This window comes from Microcaecilia unicolor, chromosome 3, assembly GCF_901765095.1.
Source record: "Microcaecilia unicolor chromosome 3, aMicUni1.1, whole genome shotgun sequence".
Classification (NCBI taxonomy): domain Eukaryota; kingdom Metazoa; phylum Chordata; class Amphibia; order Gymnophiona; family Siphonopidae; genus Microcaecilia; species Microcaecilia unicolor.
Window position 1 is genome coordinate 368240202 of NC_044033.1, and position 21071 is coordinate 368261272.

At 43.0% G+C, this 21071-nt stretch overlaps 1 protein-coding gene across 1 annotated transcript in view; it reads left to right on the forward strand.

Moving 5' to 3' along the window:
* The first annotated feature begins 1302 nt into the window (after nt 1-1302).
* The window catches only part of SMPDL3A (sphingomyelin phosphodiesterase acid like 3A), a 62045-nt gene continuing 42276 nt past the window's right edge, over nt 1303-21071 (forward strand). Inside the window, exon 1 of the mRNA XM_030198569.1 lies at nt 1303-1513. Within this exon, the coding sequence (XP_030054429.1) occupies nt 1402-1513 (112 nt within the window). The 5' untranslated portion in view covers nt 1303-1401. The remainder of the gene's footprint in view (nt 1514-21071) is intronic.

Below are 21071 nucleotides of genomic sequence, written 5' to 3' on the forward strand. Positions count from 1 at the left end.
GTTTTTGTACAAGTTTGTGTATAGTGTTTTGCAGTGGAGAGAATGTGTGTTGGCCTTACTGAAGTGGCACAGAAACATCAGAAAGGGTTTTAGAATCTAAATCATGACACACTACCTCTTGAAGGATCTACATATAGAGCTTATGCATTTCTAAGGTCTACACTGGCATGGTATGGGAAAGGGGGTGAGGAAATACTACTGGAGAGGAAGAGATAAAGAGGAAAGAAGGAAGGAAGGGAAAAAGAGCTGGCTTTTTTGGGAATAATCTTAATGAATATGAATATGTTAATATGCCCCACCCCATCCTTTGCTCCCCCCACATGAAACAGTCAAACTACACCCATGGGAACAGGCAGGGCAGCACTAGGAGAGGCACAGGGGGCCCATGGCAAATAGTGGGTCTAACTAGTGCCAAGTGCCCTCTGCCTGAGTGACATCGCTCAGCTTTGCCAGGACCTTGGGGGTGCTGGAATCCTAGACAATTGCCATGCTTGGGAGCAGAAAGAGCAGAGAGTAGCACAGCTCTTTGTTTCCTTTGCCTCTGAGCTGGCATGCTGCTTGCCACCTGTGTGTGTTTTTTTTAAACACAGATGACTAGCAGCAAGGGGGCCATTTAAAACATGCTTTCATATTGCTGGCATAGAAACCAACTTTTCAACTCTACACACATTACCCTTCTCTCTGGTACAGTGAAAGAAAATGTGGTGTGTAATCAGACCTGGCAGTTCTGATTGCTTCATCAGATAAAACCAAGACAAGATTAGGTCGGCTGAGCCAGTTGGAAACCGCAGAGACTGAGACTGGGTGGTAGGAGAGACTGGGAGTCCCAGTGACTGGGATAGGGGGACAAAGGAGAGGGAAGATAGAAAAATGTGCATAATTTTGGGAAGCCTCTACTTTCCATTAATCTACACCAATCTCAAGGTAACCAGAACTGAAAAGTTAAAATTAATAAGTACAGTACAATAGGGACGACCGAATGCAAAGGCAATGCTTAAAACAGCCCACGAAAAAGAATTTGCAGGTTTTTGGAAAACCCCACCCTCACCCAGTAATCTCAAAGTGTAATAAACTCAAAAAGATACAATGTAAAAGTACAGTAGGAGCGACTGGATATAAGGACAACTGTTAAAGCAAATACCACCAGATAAGAAATCATATGTTGAGGAAACGACAAACTTTCTTTTATTAAGCTAAGGAAATTCCTCCTCCTGTCCTGGTTGGGAGAGAACTACTTAGTCACGTGGTGTAAACTTTGCAGCGTGTATGGGAAACCTGTCACGTGACCTGTCTCCCAGGCAGGAGATTAGAGCTAACCTCCACGTCCTTGCTCAGGCTCTGTAGTCACGTGATCGGTTATCAGAGATTCTGAATACGGGCAGCAAACTGCGAGAGACGGAGATGGGTGTCGATTGTGTCTGGAGCTTTTTGCTTCTCATCTACTGCGGGTGGTTTAATTATTATTCCCCCGTATCTGCAGTCCCGATGCACAGGGCATCGGAGGGATCTGTAGGTGAGTTCACACACTGTTAAGCGTTGGAAGACAGTATTTCTTCCAGCAATTGGTGATTAAAATACCGAAAAATCGTTTGCTGTAACATATTTAAAGCGCTTCTCTATGTGTGTGTGTGTGTGGGGGGGGGGAGGGGGGGTAGACTGGACTGGACTGGACTATGTAATGTAACTCTGTGGGACGGAGGTACTGCTTGTGTACCAAATGCCAAAAAGCTCAAGGCACGCACGCTTTCCTGTTTTATAAGGGATGTGCTGACACAGATTACTTTTCGGTTCAGTTTGCTACTTCAGTGGTTGTTAATCTGATAAAACAAATTGGTTTCCAAAATAAACTTTTCCAGAGTCAAGAGCAGGCTCAGGGTTGAGGCTTTACTTCCTGGAGTAGGAGGGAGTCTTTTGAACGCCCAGCTCTTATTTCATGTCCACATGTCACTTATTAGCATGATGGAGCCGATGTAGAAACAAAGCCGTTCATTAGAACTCTGCGCAAACGCGGCTCAGCACTTCGGTGTTTTATAGTACACCACTACAAAAAAAAATCATTAATTACTTACTCTCCATGCAGTAAGCAAATTCAGTGCAAATGGGCTGTGTGCAAATATGGGAGAGCACCCAGGAGACATGCACACTTTTGCAGTTGAGGCAGCTGTACTTTGAAACACAAGAAAATTGTATTGGCACCCGGTGTTGTTTGCAGGGCTGAGGCAACTGAAAGACAAGAAGCTTCCTAGGGCAGCAAATAGCAGCTGCTATTAAAGCCAAAACAATAGATCTTGACAACCTGCACAACAGAAAAGAACCACCAATGCATACAGACTGCATAGGCGGTGGTGGCCCAATTGTTTGGGGAGACTGAAGGGGGTGGGGTTAGGGGTGGTGCCACAGGCGTGGCTTATGTCTATAATTGTCTGACATCACACAGAAAAAACAATAAGTAAAAGTAACATAGTCACAATTAATACCTTTTATTAAATTTAGATATGTATCATATGTCAAAGAATAAAGTGGTTGCTCAAAGCATATTTAACCAATGTACACTGTTCAAAAATGTTAGCAATTATTAAACTGCTATTTCCATCCATGGAAAATCCGAAAATGAAATGATCACATTAGTGAAGTAATATCTGGCGCCTGGACTTTGCATCATATGTGTCAATGATCTGCACAGGGTTAATATCTCCAACAAGATCACTTTCAATGTTCAGTAAACATAAAGCTAAGTGTCGCCACACTGGGATAGACCAAGGGTCCATCAAGCCCAGCATCCTGTTTCCAAGAGTGGCCAATCCAGGTCACAAATACCTGGCAAGATCCCAAAAAAGTTCAATACATTTTATGCTGCTTATCCCAGAAATACACAACTAGGAACAGACAAAACAAATTTACTGCAACAAGGATATGTTGACTATTGAAGGTGTCTCATATCCTCACATAAACATGTTTATGCCATATTGCTTTCAGCTCACAAGCATGTGACAGTCTGTAATCATAGACCACCTCCAGCCAACCAATAGTGCACGATATCTGTCTCTTATAAAAGCCTGAGTGTCCAAGTGTCCATTTGTTTATTCATTCAAATATTTTACCCCGGCTAAAAATGTTGGTGCACTACTGTTCAAAAATTAAACACTATTGCAATAAATTTACAAATAATGCAAAAAATCAACTTAACTTGATAGCTCTGAGCAGTGTAAGCCGTCTTCTAGGGCTGGAGCTTATCATGTTTCAAGGGTTCAATGTATCAGCGTACTTGACATCTCCGGTATCGCTATAAGCCCGACAGGACCCTGTTTCGCGGTCAACTGCTTTTTCAAGGGCATAAACTTCTGAAACACGGAGAATAAGCATTAATATCAACAACCTCATGATTTTAGCCTACCTTATATACAAAAGCGACAACTGGACTCACTTCAACAGCATCTGATACCGGTATACAACCAGTCAAAATGGCGTTAGCGTTTTTGTTATAAAGTCTTTAAGCCCCACCTATTAAAGCAATACGTCATAATCAGCTGTTTCATTAAAAGAAACAGTTCCATTGGAGAAGTTTATGCCCTTGAAAAAGCAGTTGACCGCGAAACAGGGTCCTGTCGGGCTTATAGCGATACCGGAGATGTCAAGTACGCTGATACATTGAACCCTTGAAACACGATAAGCTCCAGCCCTAGAAGACGGCTTACATTGCTCAGAGCTATCAAGTTAAGTTGATTTTTTGCATTATTTGTAAATTTATTGCAATAGTGTTTAATTTTTGAACAGTAGTGCACCAACATTTTTAGCCGGGGTAAAATATTTGAATGAATAAACAAATGGACACTTGGACACTCAGGCTTTTATAAGAGACAGATATCGTGCACTATTGGTTGGCTGGAGGTGGTCTATGATTACAGACTGTCACATGCTTGTGAGCTGAAAGCAATATGGCATAAACATGTTTATGTGACGATATGAGACACCTTCAATAGTCAACATATCCTTGTTGCAGTAAATTTGTTTTGTCTGTTCCTAGTTGTGTAGTTTTACAAAGTTATATATAGACAAAGCAGAGCCATTTTTCGTTTGATTTTTGTATCCCAGAAATAAGCAGTGGATTTTCCCCAAGTCAATGTAATAATGGTCTATGGACTTTTCTTTTAGGAAGCCGTCCAGAACATTTTAAAACCCCGTTAAGCTAACTGCCTTTACCACATTCTCTGGCAACGAATTCCAGAGTTTAATTACACATTGAGGGAACAATAGGTTTCTCCGATTCGTATTAAATTTACTACTTTGTAGCTTGATCGCGTGCCCCCTAGTCCTAGCATTTTTGGGAAGAGTATACAAATGATTCACGTCTACTCATTCCATTCCACTCTTTCCTGACCCATTGTGGATTGCAGCCAGTTTCGTACACCTCTCATGGCAGAAAAGGATCTCTCACAGGTAGCTGTGCCAACAGGAAGTGTAAGTGCCAGTTTCAAAAGTTTTGTAAAATTTGGATCAAAAGGTGTTGAAGCAGCTGCTTTCAGAGTTTCCACAGTGATTTCTGTGCTTGGTAAGTCAATTTTTATCAATTCCATCTCTGTGTGAGCAAGTTTCATATTGATAGAAAGAGCACTTGCATATTTACTGAGTAGCCCATTGCTGCCCTCCAAATCGCATTTCAGTACTGCGGCAACACTTTTTGCGATTTCTGTTGACTAAGGTGAAAACCTACGACAGCAAAGAGAAATACAGTTGTCGTCTCCATTTTTCTTTTGCATTCTCATTTTTACTCGATGACTCCGAGAGATACTCTCGTTGTCCAAGTGTGCTTATAATAAACAAACATTCTAGTGAAGTTGTTCTTTTCACAGGTCTTGACTGTCGTCGTTTGTATGTGTGCTCTTCATCTGTGTCAGAAACATTATGCAGCTAACATAACTTTTGGGTCTCCTCCCAAATATCAGCCCACTTAGCATCTGTTTGCATATTCTGCAAGACGTCAATGGTTCTCTGGAGTACACTAGAGGCCCGAGAAAGTGTTGTATCTTCTGCCTGCAGTGCTTTGTGTGTGACATAAATTGTACTAAATACATAGTAAAAAAAACAAACAACAACACACAAAATTCTAACTTGCGCACAATTTTCAGCAAACCTGATGCTTCGATGAATGTACAGTATGGAGGCTCTGACAGTCCCAATAAAGTGCTGAGAAGTGCTCCCAGTGAGTTTTTAACAGCAGATACATTTTTCCATTGACAGGCCCATCTCGTGCCACTTAAACTGAACAATTCTAATTTGACACCAAGCACCATCTGGGCCTCTAGGTATGCATGGTGTGTACCAGGTTGTGAAAAAAAAAATGTGAACAAGCTTTCCAGAGTGTAAAAAAAAATCCTGTTGCTGCTCGGTTTACTTTGCAGGCCTCTACTAAAACCAAATTCAATTTATGGGCCATGCAGTATATATATATATATATACATACATACATACAATTGGCAAATCTGCAATCCCTGATACTTGTAAGAATTGTTTAATGTGCTGATAGATGCAATTAGCATCTCCTCGCTCAGAACAATCAAATCCCAAAAAGCGTTTTTATTTCCAGATTTTGTGTATGTCTCACACACACTTTAATTTCTTCTTGTTTGAAACTGTGTGCTTCATCAACAAGAAGAGTAAAGAACCCATTTTCCTGCACTTTCTGAATGATTTTATTTTTTTACAAAATCTCTGCAATCTGTAGTAACTCATTTTGCGTTCTGTGGCCCACTAGATTGAAAAGAACCCCCTCAATTATCTTGCTAATGCTTCACTGTATTTTGAAAACTAATTGCACAATTCCAGGAAGTTTCCACGATATGCTGATTCTTCTCTTTCATCATGTCCCCACAGTGCAATTTCTTGTTTGGCCAAATTAGTCATTTTTACAGCATAGTCTCTATTTTCTTCTACTAACTTTTTGTGAGAAGCTGAGAGCTGTATTGCGATAGAGCCCACTTCTCTGCATAGTTTGAGGAAATGCCATGTTTCAGAACACTGCGTATGTATACCAGAATCTACATGTTTCTGAAGCTTTTCAAAACACTAGAACTTGAAAACTGTCTGCAATGTGTAATTAAACTCTGGAATTTGTAGCCAGAGAATATAGTAAAGGCAGTTAGCTTAGCAGGGTTTAAGAAGGGTTTGGACGGCTTCCTAAAGGAAAAGTCCATAGACCATTATTAAAATGGACTTGGGGAAAATCCACTGCTTATTTCTGGGATCAGCAGCATAAAATGTTTTGTATTTTTGGGGGGATCTTGTCAGGTATTTGTGACCTGGATTGGCCACTGCTGGAAATAGGATGCTGGGCTTGATGGACCTTTGGTGTGTCTCAGTATGACAATACTTATGTACTTATAAGGAAAGCAGAAAACTGCTGACTATATTCTGAAAATGAAAATGCCTTGTAATGTTCTGATGTGAAGGAACGGTTTTGCTTTCCAAACACAGATTTTGGAAACTCAGGGAAATGAGGCTGTGATGGCCCCCATCGTAGTTGACCCAAGATCTAATATAGGAGTATGGCCAAGATTTGTTTTTGGTTGAAACTGCAAGATTTTGAAGCTCATTTGATGAGAATTCTTCCTGTGGATTAGGAACTAATGTTGCTAGAGCAGCCAACGAATAACATGTTTGAATCTTGCTCAGAATTACTTGGTATCTCCTCGTTCTCTCTACATTCATTTCTGCTGCACTTAGTGTTTCCAGAACTTGTTTTCTCTGAAGTGCACTGTCCAGAGCTCAGTGTGACTTTTGCACCAAACATTTTTCAAATATCCATGATGTTTTGACTAACTGGGGTTTGTCTGATGAGATCTGAACCCAAATTCTGAGTCAGGAGGTTCCCCAGCAGGGGCTCTGCCCAGGGCCTTGAAGAAAGAGAGAAAAGGGACAGCAGAAGTATAATTAATAGGGCTTTCAAAGAGACTTATAGCACAGAAGTCAATGTTTAGTATATTCTGGTTGAAGACTATGGATCTGAAAGTCGAAAACACCCTATTAATGGTGCATCACCATAAATGTACTCTAAGGGAGGGAAGGGTGTCCCATGCCAAATGTGAAAAGTTACAAGTACCAACCTAATTAGTGAGTTTGAAGGTTAGCAAGTGAAAGTTTTCTTGCAGTGCATTCGGTATATAAATTTGTCATGGAGGAGACGAGACTGAGTCCCAAGGAAGGGCTGCTGGTTATTGACAAGTAATGTTTCTTTGTGCACGTAAAAATGGATCTGTATATCATAAATGACATATTTTAAGCTCAATTATTTCAAGCACTTACCAACACTGAATATTCTTGAGTGATTTACATGCTGTGGAGGTAGTGCATGCAAATCTCTCTTGAATATCCTGAAAACCTGACTGGCTGGGGTGCCTCCAGGACCAGGTTTGGGAAGCACTGATGCTCCTCCTCAGCCAACCCTGGCATTAGAAAACTGTGCGCTCAGCTTTCAGGTCTTCTGTGCATTTCTCTGCATCTGCACTGAATACTTAATACCTTCATTACCTTGAGATTTAAATGTGCTGCTGCATCTTTGCGCACAGTTAGCTCATGCACGAAGCTCGTTTGTACATTGAATAGCCACTATATTGTGTGCTAAAGCCCAGCTAATGAGCAAAGCCTTGCACCGTTTGTTGGAATGGAGTGTCTGCAGGTGCTGCATCTCTCTGTGGTGGACAAGCAAGTAGAGAGGACTTCTACTTCACTTGACTGTCTGTCTTAGCTTGGCTGTGCAGCTGCTGTTTCAGTGTAGCATTTTCTTACCACTTGGCAGCAAACTGGAACAGCAGCCATATGCTCACATTTTGTGGTTTTTGTAAAGTGGGTTATACATGTAACAATTTTTCCTTTACAGCTTCCTGAAATATATGCACATAGCAGATGTGAAATGCACTGTTGTGTGTCACACCTAGTCATGTTGCAATATCAACAATATAGTGGGATGCTCTGTCCATACCTGAAAGCTTTTCTGTTTTGCCTACTTTGCTTACATAAAAGGTCAGGTTATGAAATGGTTTTAATGTGTGTTAAATGCCTGCAATCACACAGAATGCACATTATAGCAAGTGTTTATGCAGTGTAACCTATTCCCACTCCTATCATGGTGGAAAGACAAGGCATGGGAAAGAAAGACCTATTTCTTTCCCCACAGTTCCTTGTATGAATTGCTGGGCTGCCGGTAGTGGCAGCAATCCAAGCAAATGTAGAATGGACAGCAGGGAGGAGGACAGAAAGGGAGTGGTATAGGACTGGGGGGGGGAGTGAGAGGGAGAGGTGCTGCTAGACCTGGGGGGGCGTGAGAGGGAGAGGAGGTGCTGCTGGACTGAGGGCGGTGAGAGGGACAGGTGCTGCTGTATTGGGTGCTGGTGGACTGGTGGGGGGGGGGGGGGTGAGAGGGAGCGATGTTGCTGGATTGGAGGGGTGTGAGGGAAAGGTGTTGCTGAATTGGGGGTGGTGAGAGGGAGAGGTGCTGCTGGATTGGGGGGGGGGGTGAGAGGGAGAAGTGCTGCTGGACTGATGGGGTGAGAGGGAGAGGTGCTGCTGGACTGGTGGAGTGAGAGGTAAAGATGCTGCTGGAGGTGAGAGGGAAAGTGCTGCTGCTGGACTAGAGGGGGGAGGGAGAGGGAAAGGTGCTGCTGAACTGGGGGGGGGTGAGAGGAAGAGGCAATGGTGGACTGGGGGAGAGAGGGAGAGCTGCTGCTGGACCGAGGGGTGAGAGGGAGACCTGCTGCTGGACAGGGGTGAGAGGGAGAGGTGCTACTGGATTATGGAGGTTAGAGGGATAGGTGCTGCTGGACAATGGAGGTTGAGAAGGAGAGGCGCTGCTGGACTGGGGGGGGGGTGAGAGGGAGAGGAGGTGCTGCTGGACTGAGGGCGGTGAGAGGGACAGGTGCTGCTGTATTGGGTGCTGGTGGACTGGTGGGGGGGGGGTGAGAGGGAGCGATGTTGCTGGATTGGAGGGGTGTGAGGGAAAGGTGTTGCTGAATTGGGGGTGGTGAGAGGGAGAGGTGCTGCTGGATTGGGGGGGGGTGAGAGGGAGAAGTGCTGCTGGACTGATGGGGTGAGAGGGAGAGGTGCTGCTGGACTGGTGGAGTGAGAGGTAAAGATGCTGCTGGAGGTGAGAGGGAAAGTGCTGCTGCTGGACTAGAGGGGGGAGGGAGAGGGAAAGGTGCTGCTGAACTGGGGGGGGGGGGGGAGAGGAAGAGGCAATGGTGGACTGGGGGGAGAGAGGGAGAGCTGCTGCTGGACCGAGGGGTGAGAGGGAGAGGTGCTACTGGATCATGGAGGTTAGAGGGAGAGGTGCTGCTGGACAATGGAGGTTGAGAAGGAGAGGCGCTGCTGGACCGGGGGGGGGGGGGGGGTGAGAGGGATTGGTGCTGCTGGACTGGGGGGATGATGAGAGGGACAGGTGCTCCTGGACCTGGGAGGAGAATAGTGAGAAGGATAGGTGCTGCTGGACTCATAGAGGACAAAGTACCATTGGACCTTGGGGGAGCAGAGGGAGAGGTGTTGCTAGACCAGGGAGCAAGAGGGAGGGGTGCAGCTGGAGAAGAAGAGGTGCTGCTGAACTGGGTTGTGAGAAGGAGAGATGTTGCTGGACCGGGGGGGGGGGGTGAGAGGGAGAGGTGCTGCTGGACTGGGGGAGGGTGAGAGGGAGAGGTGCTGCTGTATCTGGGGGGGAGGATAGTGATAAGGAGAGATGTTGCTGGACTCATAGAGGACGAGGTACCATTGAACTTTGGGGGAGCAGAGGGAGAGCTGTTGCTAGACCTGGGGGTGAGAGGGAGGGGTGCAGCTGGAGAGAGAGATGCTGCTGAACCTAGGGGGTGAGTGGGAAGGGTACTGCTAGATTTGAAGTGGGAGAGGAAGAGGTACTCTTGGACCTGGGAGGGGAGAGGGGGAGGTTGGACCTGGGGGGAGGAGAGGGATAGGTACTGTTGGACCTCGGGGGAGGAGAGGGAGAGGCACTTCTGGACTGGGGAGGGAGAGGTACTGCTGGACTGGGGGAAGCAGTGGAGACTGAGCGGGGGAATGAGAAAGAGAGACTAGGTGGGAGACAGGGGAGAGACACTGGACTAAATGAAGGAGAGATGCTGAACTTCAGGGGGAGCAAGGAAGAGAGAAGGAGAGATTCTAGCCCCAGGATGGGGGGGGGGGGGGGGTTTGGGAAGAAGGAAAGAGAAAGGGGAGGGAAGGGGGGGACAGAGAAGAGAGTCTGGGCATGGAGGGAGCAGAGGGGAGATGCTGGAGGGAAAGGGGATGGAGACTCACAAAGGCAATAGTGATAAGGGGAGGGATAGGGCTCCAGAGGACTGATGCTGAATATGGGGAGAGGAAAGGGACACAGGGGGTAGACAGGACAGATAGGGAAGCAGAGGGAAGATGAATGGTGGACATGGAGAGAGAAGAAATGTCAATTTGACAGGAGACCCTGCAAAGACAGAAAAAAATTAGGAAAAACTGAAGAGAGACATTGGGATCAAAGACGATAGAATTGAAAATACTCAGACAACAAAGGCAGAAAAAAATATTTTATTCTAAATTCTGATGTCAGCCTTTGAAAATGCAGATCTCTGATATTTTGTATTTCAGTATCTATTTCTCTAGTATTGCTGTACATGCTAAGACTGACTACTTGAGGTTTCCAGTTCTGCTTTTTTACCTTCATATCTCTATTACTGATCTGTGGTTCTTTGTTTTGTATTTGTTGAGGGCCTGTCAGTGTCTTGCATGTGTGACCAGGTTGTGGTATCCTCTAGCAGTCTCATATGTCCTGTTTTCTCACTAGGAGGTGAGTTAGTGTTTTAGGACCTGGTGCAATATTTATAGTGCTATCTTTTTACTCATAGAGTTAGTGCTGTTGTAGTATATGATAAGGTTTTAACTCTGTGTTTTGCATTGGAGGGATTGTAAATTGGCCTTACTCAGGTGATATCAAAACTTTAATATAGTTTTAGCTTGTCTAAAGCTCTGACATTATGACATTTTGCAGGAACTGACATGTGTTGATATGCAAGAAGAGCCTGTTGATTTTGCAACTCCCAATTTTATGAGACAGCAAAATTCACCAACTCTCTGAAAGAGAGAGGAAGGAGAAAGTTGTGTTTGTGTGAAAAAGATAGAGTTAGGGTGTGTGTTCCTATTTTCTAAATATTTAACATTTATTAATTAAATTGGTAGTTATGTTTGTGAAGTTATTTATTATCATTTGTAATTAGATTTACAATGTAATTCCTGGATTACATTGTTTCCAATTTTTTTTCATTTGTTATCCACAGTGAACCAAGATTTAGTGTTTTGTGTTACACAGGACTTGTATTCCACAACAGAACAACATAACATACAGAGAAGGAGGCAGACTGGCTGAGAACAAGTGGGATAGACTGACTGAGGTCAGGTGGGATGTGTGAGAGAGAAAGAGAGGGCAGACTGGCTGCAGGCCTATACTGAGGTGTAGGCATCATCTTCAAACACTTTTTTTCAATTTTCTTTAATTCAGTTGCCACTCTAGGGCCCTTCCTGTGTTGCACTGAAACACTGCAAAATGAGGACCTGGGAAACATTACAGCATGTTGGCAGATGCAGAAAAGGGAATACCCACTGCTAACAAAAATTACTCTTATAGCTTCTTCCTTTTGTTTCAACATACTTATGTGAAATCAACTTCTCTCACTTAATAGTGCTGAAATGTAAAATGAGAAACCACTTCTGTCTGGAAAATTATCTGTTTGTGGATATCATCTCACTCAAACCAAGATTCAGAATGGTTATTTCATCCAAAAAAGCCCAGATCTACCATTAAAACTGTAAAAGCAAACATGTTTGCCTATATTTCACCACGTTATAAGACAGTCTACATTTTCTGTTTAAGAGACTATATATATCTTGCATTCCTTCCATATTCTGAAGACAGCTTCTAATTCTGTGTCATTACTACTATGTGCTATTTATTTTTAATTTTCTTTTGGTAAATGCATAGATAGATGCCTTGGTTTATTGGGGTCTATTTATAAGAAAAACAAAAATACTTCACTAAAGCGGAGAACTTGCCAATAGTGACTAGTTAGATTTCTTGTTTCATTTTCCCAGAGAAAATGTGAAACTGGATTGGTCACTATGGGCAACTTTTGAAGAGAACTTTCTTTTCTCCTGTTCTTATAAATAGGCCCCATCTGTCTCATTGATCATTTTTACTCAACTTGTATCTCCTTGACTATCTGTCAAGGAGCTAAACAGTTTATATGAGACCAAAATATAAAAGATCATGCCAGCTGTGTTATTGTTTCTATGCCGGTTGCAGTAATCTATATTTATTATGTATATTGGTGTGCGGGAGAGGAAACTATAATCCCCACCAACCAAAGAGAAGGCAAAAGTGTAAGAGGTCAAACACCTATAAAATAGTACTTAAAAGATCACCTTATTGTCACACCAAAGCTAACACCAGCACCCCCCAGACCACCCTTGGGACCTATGGTACTGGTGAATGCCAGATCAGCTGCAAAGAAATCTTCAGCGATCCATGATAACATACATGAACAGCATCTTCACATCCTAGGAATAAATGAAACCTGGCTAGATGAAAGTGGGGGTTTACCACTGACTGAACTATGCCCAATAGGTTTCAATAAATAACATCAACCAAGACTAGGAAGACGGGGTGGAGAAGTGTGAAGAAACAGTGTGTTTTAAGCCTGTAAAATGTATTTTGATATTTTCCTGCCTTAATTATGTCCTGAAGTGTATTTCTCCTATTTGGCCAGCGGATGGTGTTTCTTTGCTGTAAAGCTGTTACAGAGAACTGAATGTTCTTTTCTTTAGTTTAACACAAACAGGAAGCAAGAAGCAGTATATTTTTGAAATCTTGTTGACTGGGCTTTGATTGTCCCAGGTGCTCATTTCCCTTAGAGTGTACTGGCTTCGCCTCCAATCCTAGCCAGGAAGAAAAGAGAGCAGGATCTTTGCTGAGTATGAGTGAACAATTATGTCCTGATCTTCCTAGGTACTTTTTAGAAAGTAAACAAACATTTAGTTAGTTTTCTAATTGATCCATTTTCAGTTACTTGTTGCTGTTTGCACATTTTCTGTCCACTGTTCAATATTTTTATGAGAATGAACATAATCATTTGTTTGCCCTGTTTGGACTAAAAGATTCCGGGTGGTTTGTGTGTTGGGTATGTGAGTGCTTTCTGGGAACTGTGAGTCCACTGGGAGTGTGGCTCCAGTAACCTAGAAATCACTGGGGAGGCGGTTTTGACCCAGTTGGTGGGAAGAGGGTACCAGTGTAGAGCACGAGTGGCAGGTGTAGGTGGACCTGAGCTGTGCTGGGGACAGACCTAAGTGGCTGCGGGGTAACCCCAGGTGGGTGGCTAGGCGTTTCGTGACAAGGGATAGCAGTCTTAATTCGAGATACAATCAAAATGCACAGAATCTCCATTCCCCAGCTAAATGAATCAGAATCTCTTTTAATCCAGTTTAAAGAGGAGAAACCAATCTGGCTACTCATGGTATTCTGAACACCGCGTAACAGCACATTATCTGTGCAAGAACTCGTAGACCTGATTACTCAAGTGACCCTGAATTACCCTAGGATGGTGATCATGGGAGATTTGAATCTACACATTCAATCCCCAGATATCACCACAGATGTTTGTGCAGCGCTGCGTACGCCTTGTAGCGCTATAGAAATGCTAAATAGTAGTAGTATAGTAATAGTTCTAGACACGATGACAGCACTAGGATTCACACAGGTGATCAGTTCTCCAACCCACGAAAAGGGTCACGTATTAGATTTGATATTCTACAAAGGGGTTGACATCCCAGAATTCTGGGACAACAGTATTGAAATAACAACCCTATCATGGTCAGACCATTTTCTAATTAAATTTTTCCAAAGTGGCCACCTGAAACAAATGGCACCTCCCAGAGTTTGGAAGGATATCGGAGACAAACAAAATGCTGACCTTTGAGATTTTCCACGTGTGGATGAAGATAACTACAATGTCAGAACAGGTTGACATTTGGAATACACAACCAAAACCTTAGAGAAACTGTCACCACTATGAAAGGTCTATGCCTCGCTCACAAATGCTCACCTTGGTTTTCTCCAGAGCTTCAAATCCTTACACGCAAAGGAAGGAAACTGGAAAGGAGATGGTGGAAATCTTCCCAGGATGAAGATAGGCTAAACTGTAGGAAGCACACGACAAAGTATCACCAAGCCTTAACAGCAACCAAAAAACAATATTTCTCACAATGCATTGCACTAGCTGCCAATTCAACCAAACAGCTGTTCAGTATAATAAACAGCCTACTGCAACCCCCACAACTGAACCAGCCTGCCCAGTCAAAACTGAACAGTTTTGCTGCATACTTTGCCAATAAAATTAAAAGTTGCCGTTAGGATTACAGGCAATACCACCCTGCCTCCAATCAGTTAACCAGGAATGCACAAACTCACCCCCTCTTGGCACAGTCATATGGGACACTTTTAACCCAATAACAGAGATGAGCCTTGACAAAATCATAAGAGATATTAGACAACTATCTGCTCCGTCGACCTCTGCCCATCAAAGATAGTGCAGCAGGCAAGTATGGGCCTCATAGAAGGTGCCACTAAAACTATGAAGTCCTCTCTAATGGGCAGCTACCAACTACCAGCATTGAAAAGGGCAGTGGTTGACCCTTTACTGAAGAAAACAACCTTGACCAAACTTGAAAGTTACAGGCCAGTATCCAACATCCCGTTTCTAGGGAAACTCATAGAACAAACAGTCTGTGTCCAACTTAATGATTGGCTAGAAGAATTGGCTAGATCCATGTCAATCTTGATTCAGACCCAGTTATGGAACAGAAACAGTCCTTGTATCCCTACTAGATAACCTTCACAGAAACCAAGACAGGGGATTTGCCTCGGTGTTAGTACTGCTAGATTTCTCAACAGCTTTTGACACTGTGGATAATGATATGCTAGCATGACTGGCAGAAACAGGTATCAATGGAACAGTACTTGCATGGTTCAGATCCTGTTTATCAGACAGGCAACAATCCATAATGTTTGGCAGCACCTCATTGCCACTATGGGCACTGACCTGTGGGTACCACAAGGAACGATACTGTCACCTCTTCTGTTCAATATCTACTTCAAGCCACTAGCCGAGCTGATTCGGTCAATGGACACTCAGTTCTACATCTACATGGATGATGTGCAGCTACTCATGCCCATTGCACCTTACCTACAGCCCTGAATAAACTGATTACCTATCTAACATCTATTCAAGAATGGGCTAAGCACAACAAACCCAAGCAAAACCAAGCTTCTCTGGGTCCCTAACACAAGTGGTCACATACCTGACATCAAAATCTCTTTTGGTAAGTATGAACTCCCCCTCAAATCACAAGTCAGGAACCTTGGAATACAGTTAGATTCAACACTTACTCTGATTCCCCAATTCCAAGTAACCTTCAAGAGCTGCTTCTACTATTTACAACAACTGTGCTACCTCTCTTCTTACATCAAGATGGAAAATTTTATCCCAGTTGTGCATGCCATGATAACATCAAGACTGGATTACTGTAATGCAGGCTACACCGGTCTGAGTACAAAGGGTTTGCATCAGCTCCAGTTGATTCAGAATGCTGCAGCAAGACTCATAGGAGATTGCAAGCAATGTGACCACATCACACCATTTTTGCAAAATTTTCATTGGCTACCAGTACAGTACAGGGCTAAATTTAAAACTCTATGTCTGATCTTCGAGGCCCTTAAAGGAAATGGCCCCGAGTACTTGAAGAACAGGATAACTCTTTACACACCTCCAAGGACACTAAGGTCCTCCCAAGGGGTAACCCTAACCACATCTTCTCCAAAAGACATTATATGAAGTGATACCCGTAAGCGCACGTTCTCCAGAGTAGCCCCCACATTCTGGAATACACTCCCTGAAAGACTCCGCTTAACACAAGATTATCTCTACTTCAGGAAGCAGATGAAGGCTTGGCTTTTCAGGCCTTTAATGGAAGAAGTAACTATCTCTCTCTCTCTCTCTCTCTCTCTCTCACCTATTTATATGTTCCATCTTTGCATGTACCCTATGCTGTCTATTAAAATGTTCTATTACATATTGTGTTGACGTTGTAAGTAGTATACTATCCGCCTAATTTTCAAAAGTGATGGGCGCCCATATTTCGACCCAGATCGGGAGATGGGCGCCTTTCTCCGGTGGGCGCCCAAATCAGTATAATCGAAAGCCGATTTTGGGCGCCTCCAACTGCAATCTGTCACAGGAACAAACAAAGTTGACGGGGGCATGTTGGAGGCATGGTGAAGGCGGGACTGGGGCGTGTTTATCAGCCAAGCAGAGATGGGCCCTCGGCCGATAATGGAAAAAAGAAAAGAGTTTTTAGCGAGAAGTTGGGTCACTTTTTCTGGACCCTTTTTTTCTCACGAAGAAGCCCCCCAAAAGTGCCCCAACTGCCCAGATGACCACCGGAGGGAATTGGGGATCACCTCCCACTCCCCCAGTGGTCACTAACCCCCTCCCACCAAAAAAAAAAGAACTTTCAAAACCTTTTTTTTCCCAGCCTGTATGCCAGCCTCAAATGTCATACCCAGCTCCATCACATCAGTATGCAGGTCCCTGGAACAGTTGTTAGTGGGTGCAGTGGACTTCACCCAGGTGGACCCAGGCCCATCCCCTCCCTACCTGTTACACGTGGTGGTAAATGGGAGCCCTCCAAACAGCCCCCCCAAAACCCACTATACCCACATCTAGGTGCCCCCCTTCAGCCATAAGTTCTATGGTAATGGTGTAGAGTTGTGGGCAGTGGGTTTTGGGGGGGATTTCAGGGGCTCAGCACCCAAAGGAAGAGAGCTGTGGACTTGGGAGGTATTTTACTTTTTATTTTAAATTGTTACAAGTGCCCCCTAGGGTACCCCGTTGGTGTCCTGGCATGTGAGGGGGACCAGTTCACTACAAATCCTGGCCCCTCCCACGACCAAATGCCTTGGATTTGTTCGTTTTTGAACTGGGCGCCTTCGGTTTCCATTATCGCTGAAAAACGAAACCGCCCAGCTCAAATCCGCACAAATCCGATGCATTTGCCCGACACAAACCGTATTATCGAAAAAAAGATGGGTGCCCATTTTTTTCGAAAATACGGTCTGTCCTGCCCCTTGATGTACCCATTCTCGGACATAGACGCCCATGGAGATGGACGTTCGCGTTTGATTGTGCCCCTACATGCCATACTTTATATTGTTGTGTGAATATTTTTACTGCTGTAATTGTCTATTGCTTATGTTTGATTTATTCTTACTGTACACCGCCTTAAGTGAATTCTTTCAAAAAGGCGGTAAATAAATCCAAATAAATATGCCAAGTAAGTTAACTGTTTAACAATAAAATGTCAATTTTAAAATGGCTGCTGCTCAGAGCTCAGGGGTCTTTGGGTAAAATTTGTTCAACTTAGGGGGTACTTGGCGTGAAGATGTTGGGAAAACGTCTGTAACCTACCCACTAAAAGGCAGTCGAGAACCCCCCTCCCCACACTGAACCCCCCCTCCAGCTTTTAACTGCAGTCCCTGAGGGCTAGTGGGGGGGGGGGGGGGCAGGAACAATGGATGCTCCTGCTCCATTGACACCTGGGTTCAGAATGACATCTCTGATCCTAGCAGAAGTCTTATGGTAGTTCTGCTACAGGTTAAGCTGCCAGCATTGTAGATGGGCAGTTTCTCACAGGTAGCTGAATGTGGTCTTTTATCTGGCTCTAGTATTTCTGTTTGCCTCTTAGACTGATTTCTCGGTGACCAGATGTAGTCTCACTTCCAAAAGTGTCTCTCCCTGTACTTCCTTTTACAGCAGCATCTGGTCACTTGTGCAGTTGGGTGTATCTCACTAGTTCTAGTTCTGTCACCAGATCTGGTCTGTTCTCGGGCTGGATCCGGTTTCACCTCTGCAGCTCTGGCCTCTCACTGGATCTAGTCCCTCTCTGGAGTTTGGCTCTCACTCTCTCCTCCAGCACAACTTTCTGTTGCTTCTTGTCTGTGCAGCTCCAGGGTGGCTCACTTGTGGTGCTTTGGGGTACTCCTTTTCTCCCCCCTGTGTTAGCTTCTCCCCATGGCATTTTTTGCACAGGCCTTCTCCTGCCAGCATGTGGCGCCCACAGTCTTTTCTTACTTTCTTTTTTGCCTATGGATCCATTCCAACAGTTTCTTTCTTAAAGTGTGGTGATCTTCACTTTCCATCCTGGAGGGCCACCGGTGGGGGTCAGGTTATTAGGCCATCCCTAATGAATATAGAGCTTTACATACAGTGGAGATGGTAGGCATGCAAAACTCTCTGAAAGGATCACTGAACCTCATCATAGCAATTACACACTGCGTGTATAGGATGAGGGAATTCTGCATTACAGTAAAACTGACTTGTCAGCCCTGTTCAAATCCATACTTTAATCAGCCCTCTCCCTCTGTTTTTTCCTTCTCTTTTTAGGGCTTACCTTCCAGCTCTATCAAAACCAGCCTCTACTGAGGTTGCGGTGAACTTTGTTCACAGCTACCTAGGGGTTTTCCTGTTCCTTTATACCTTTCTCATATCCACCCCCCAGTATAGTCCAGGGGTCATAAAAGGGCTTTCTGCAGAAGCAAGTGCACACATACCCAGAATCTGACTGCTAAACATAATTATCAAGCTATGGCAAAGGTGCTTCTTTCCAGAGAACGTTGTGGCGGGAGAGAGGCATAAAGAGTGGACCCTGGGCTGAGGAATCAAACAAGGGCCTTCCATTTGACAGTAGTACTAGTGAGTTTCCAAACTGGCTGTTGACCATCTTAGTTGTGAAAACATTTATGGAAAATTCTGTGCCCTTTTTACTCCATGTTTCACCCCTTTACTCCCTCGTATTCCCTGTTTTGCCTAAACAAGTCAAGAGTCTATATACTCTCAGCATACACAAATGTGACACTGGTGTTTTCATAGAACTGTTCTGTAGTTTTATCATGTAGTACTTCACAATCTCAGTGCACTAATAGGTTTTTTAACACACTCAAATTCTTTATACTGCAGTTGGAACAGGAGCATTAAATGAAAGAGCTCAGGTAGCAATATTACTTTACAGTCATTTTCTAAGTATCTGAAGGTAAACTCTCAAATCTCAGCTCACTGTGGGGTCTGTTTACGAAGTTCTATTAAACCAACATGCTGTTCTACTGCAGGAAAATTCCCATTAGATTTATTAAAATGCACTACAAGAGTATTCTAGTTCAGTAAATTCCTCAGTGATTTTGCTGATGTTGCCATGGTGGGAAGATAGTGCCTTCACGGCTGCAGCAACACATGATCCTGGCCCTTTTAAGAGTTCCACTCCAGAATAAAGTTCCCCCAAAGAATTGGTACAGCAGTATCTTCTATAACTAAGTTCTGAGTATTTTCCAATTATTTTGAAATCCATATTTTCTTGCATCTAAAAAAAAAAAAAGAGGGAATTACTCTATTTCAGAGGAACTTACATTGGACTCTTTCCAACCAAATAGTGGAATAAGTGGACAGAGAAGTTTTTGATTTTCCTAAATTGTGCATGAATTCTCATCGGTGTATAATATTACATTGCAACACCTGAGGTACTTTTAATTCCATATTTTATATTAATTAATTTTTAACACTTATATTTTCATTTATTATTTCATTCATCATTATGTTTTAAGATACATATTTAATAATTTTTAGCATTTATTACTGTTTATATCATGATTATTATTTTTTGTATATGGATTTGTATAAATGTCACATTTAACGATAATATTTTTTTGTTTTATTGTGATCCCTCATACTATTCATGTGTGTGTGTGTATGTATATATATATATATGAACAATTGTCTATTCTGAAAAAAATATATTACTTTCATTTATTTCATTTTTTAAGATATAATTTTAATTTTATTGATATGCATTTCACACCACGTGGTTTATTTGTTAATTTTTAATGTTTTTCTCTTATTACAAATGATTTGTTCACGGTTTTACACTGTCATTTTCAACTTATATTTGATGACTAACATTGTTATTTAATTTTAATTTTAATAACATACAATATATTTATGTTGTTTATTCATTGTGCATTATTAGTTGTTCTCAGTCTGAAAATGGATGCACACTGGTTTTAATTTTGCCGCACGCCCATTTTCGGCCACAACAAAAAACAAAATGACTTTTTTTCCAGGCGTACTGAAAAATTGACCTGCGCGCATCCAAAATACGTGCCTACACCAGCGCAGGCCGCTTTTAGGCGCACCTTGGTAAAAGGGTCCCTTAACTCTCCATTACCCCAGGTACAAAAACTTAGATTGTGAGCCCTCTAGGGACAGAGAAAGTACCTGCATATAATGTGTACAGCACTGCGTGCATCTAGTAACACTATAGAAATGATTAGTAATAGTAGTATTCCATGAAAATGCGCATAACTTAATTGGCTTAACAAGCCAATCGGCATTGTTAACAACACTTATCAAGCAATATTGAGCGTTAGTTGGCAATAATTAGAATTTATGTGCATAACTCGTTAAGCTTATGCTGTAACTTACTGTGCCTAAACTCTAATGCGTACATCAAAAAAGGGGCAGAGAAATGGGAGTTTCGTGGGCATTCCCAAATTTACGCATGGTGTTATAGAATATGGACCAATCCGCCTAAATCTAGGCGCAGGGATTTATGCCACATTTTCATTGGTGTAAATCGATGTGCATAGTTTTAGGCGCAGGACTATTGACTAAGTGTATTCTGTATACTGCGCCTAAATCTTAAAGAATACACTTAGGCAAAAATGATTACCACACAGATTTTCTAGCTGCTGTATATAGAATCTCCCTCTTAGTGACTTTGGGTAGCATTTATGATAGAGACAGAATTCAAATGCTACCCAAAGTCACTAAGAGGGAGATTCTTGGTTATTATTTTAAGCACAGAGATACAGACTTTTATCTCTCTTTTTCTTGACCTGAGTCTAGATATTCAAAATAGACGAAAGGAATTTCTCTTGCTTTCCCTGGAGGCCCTCG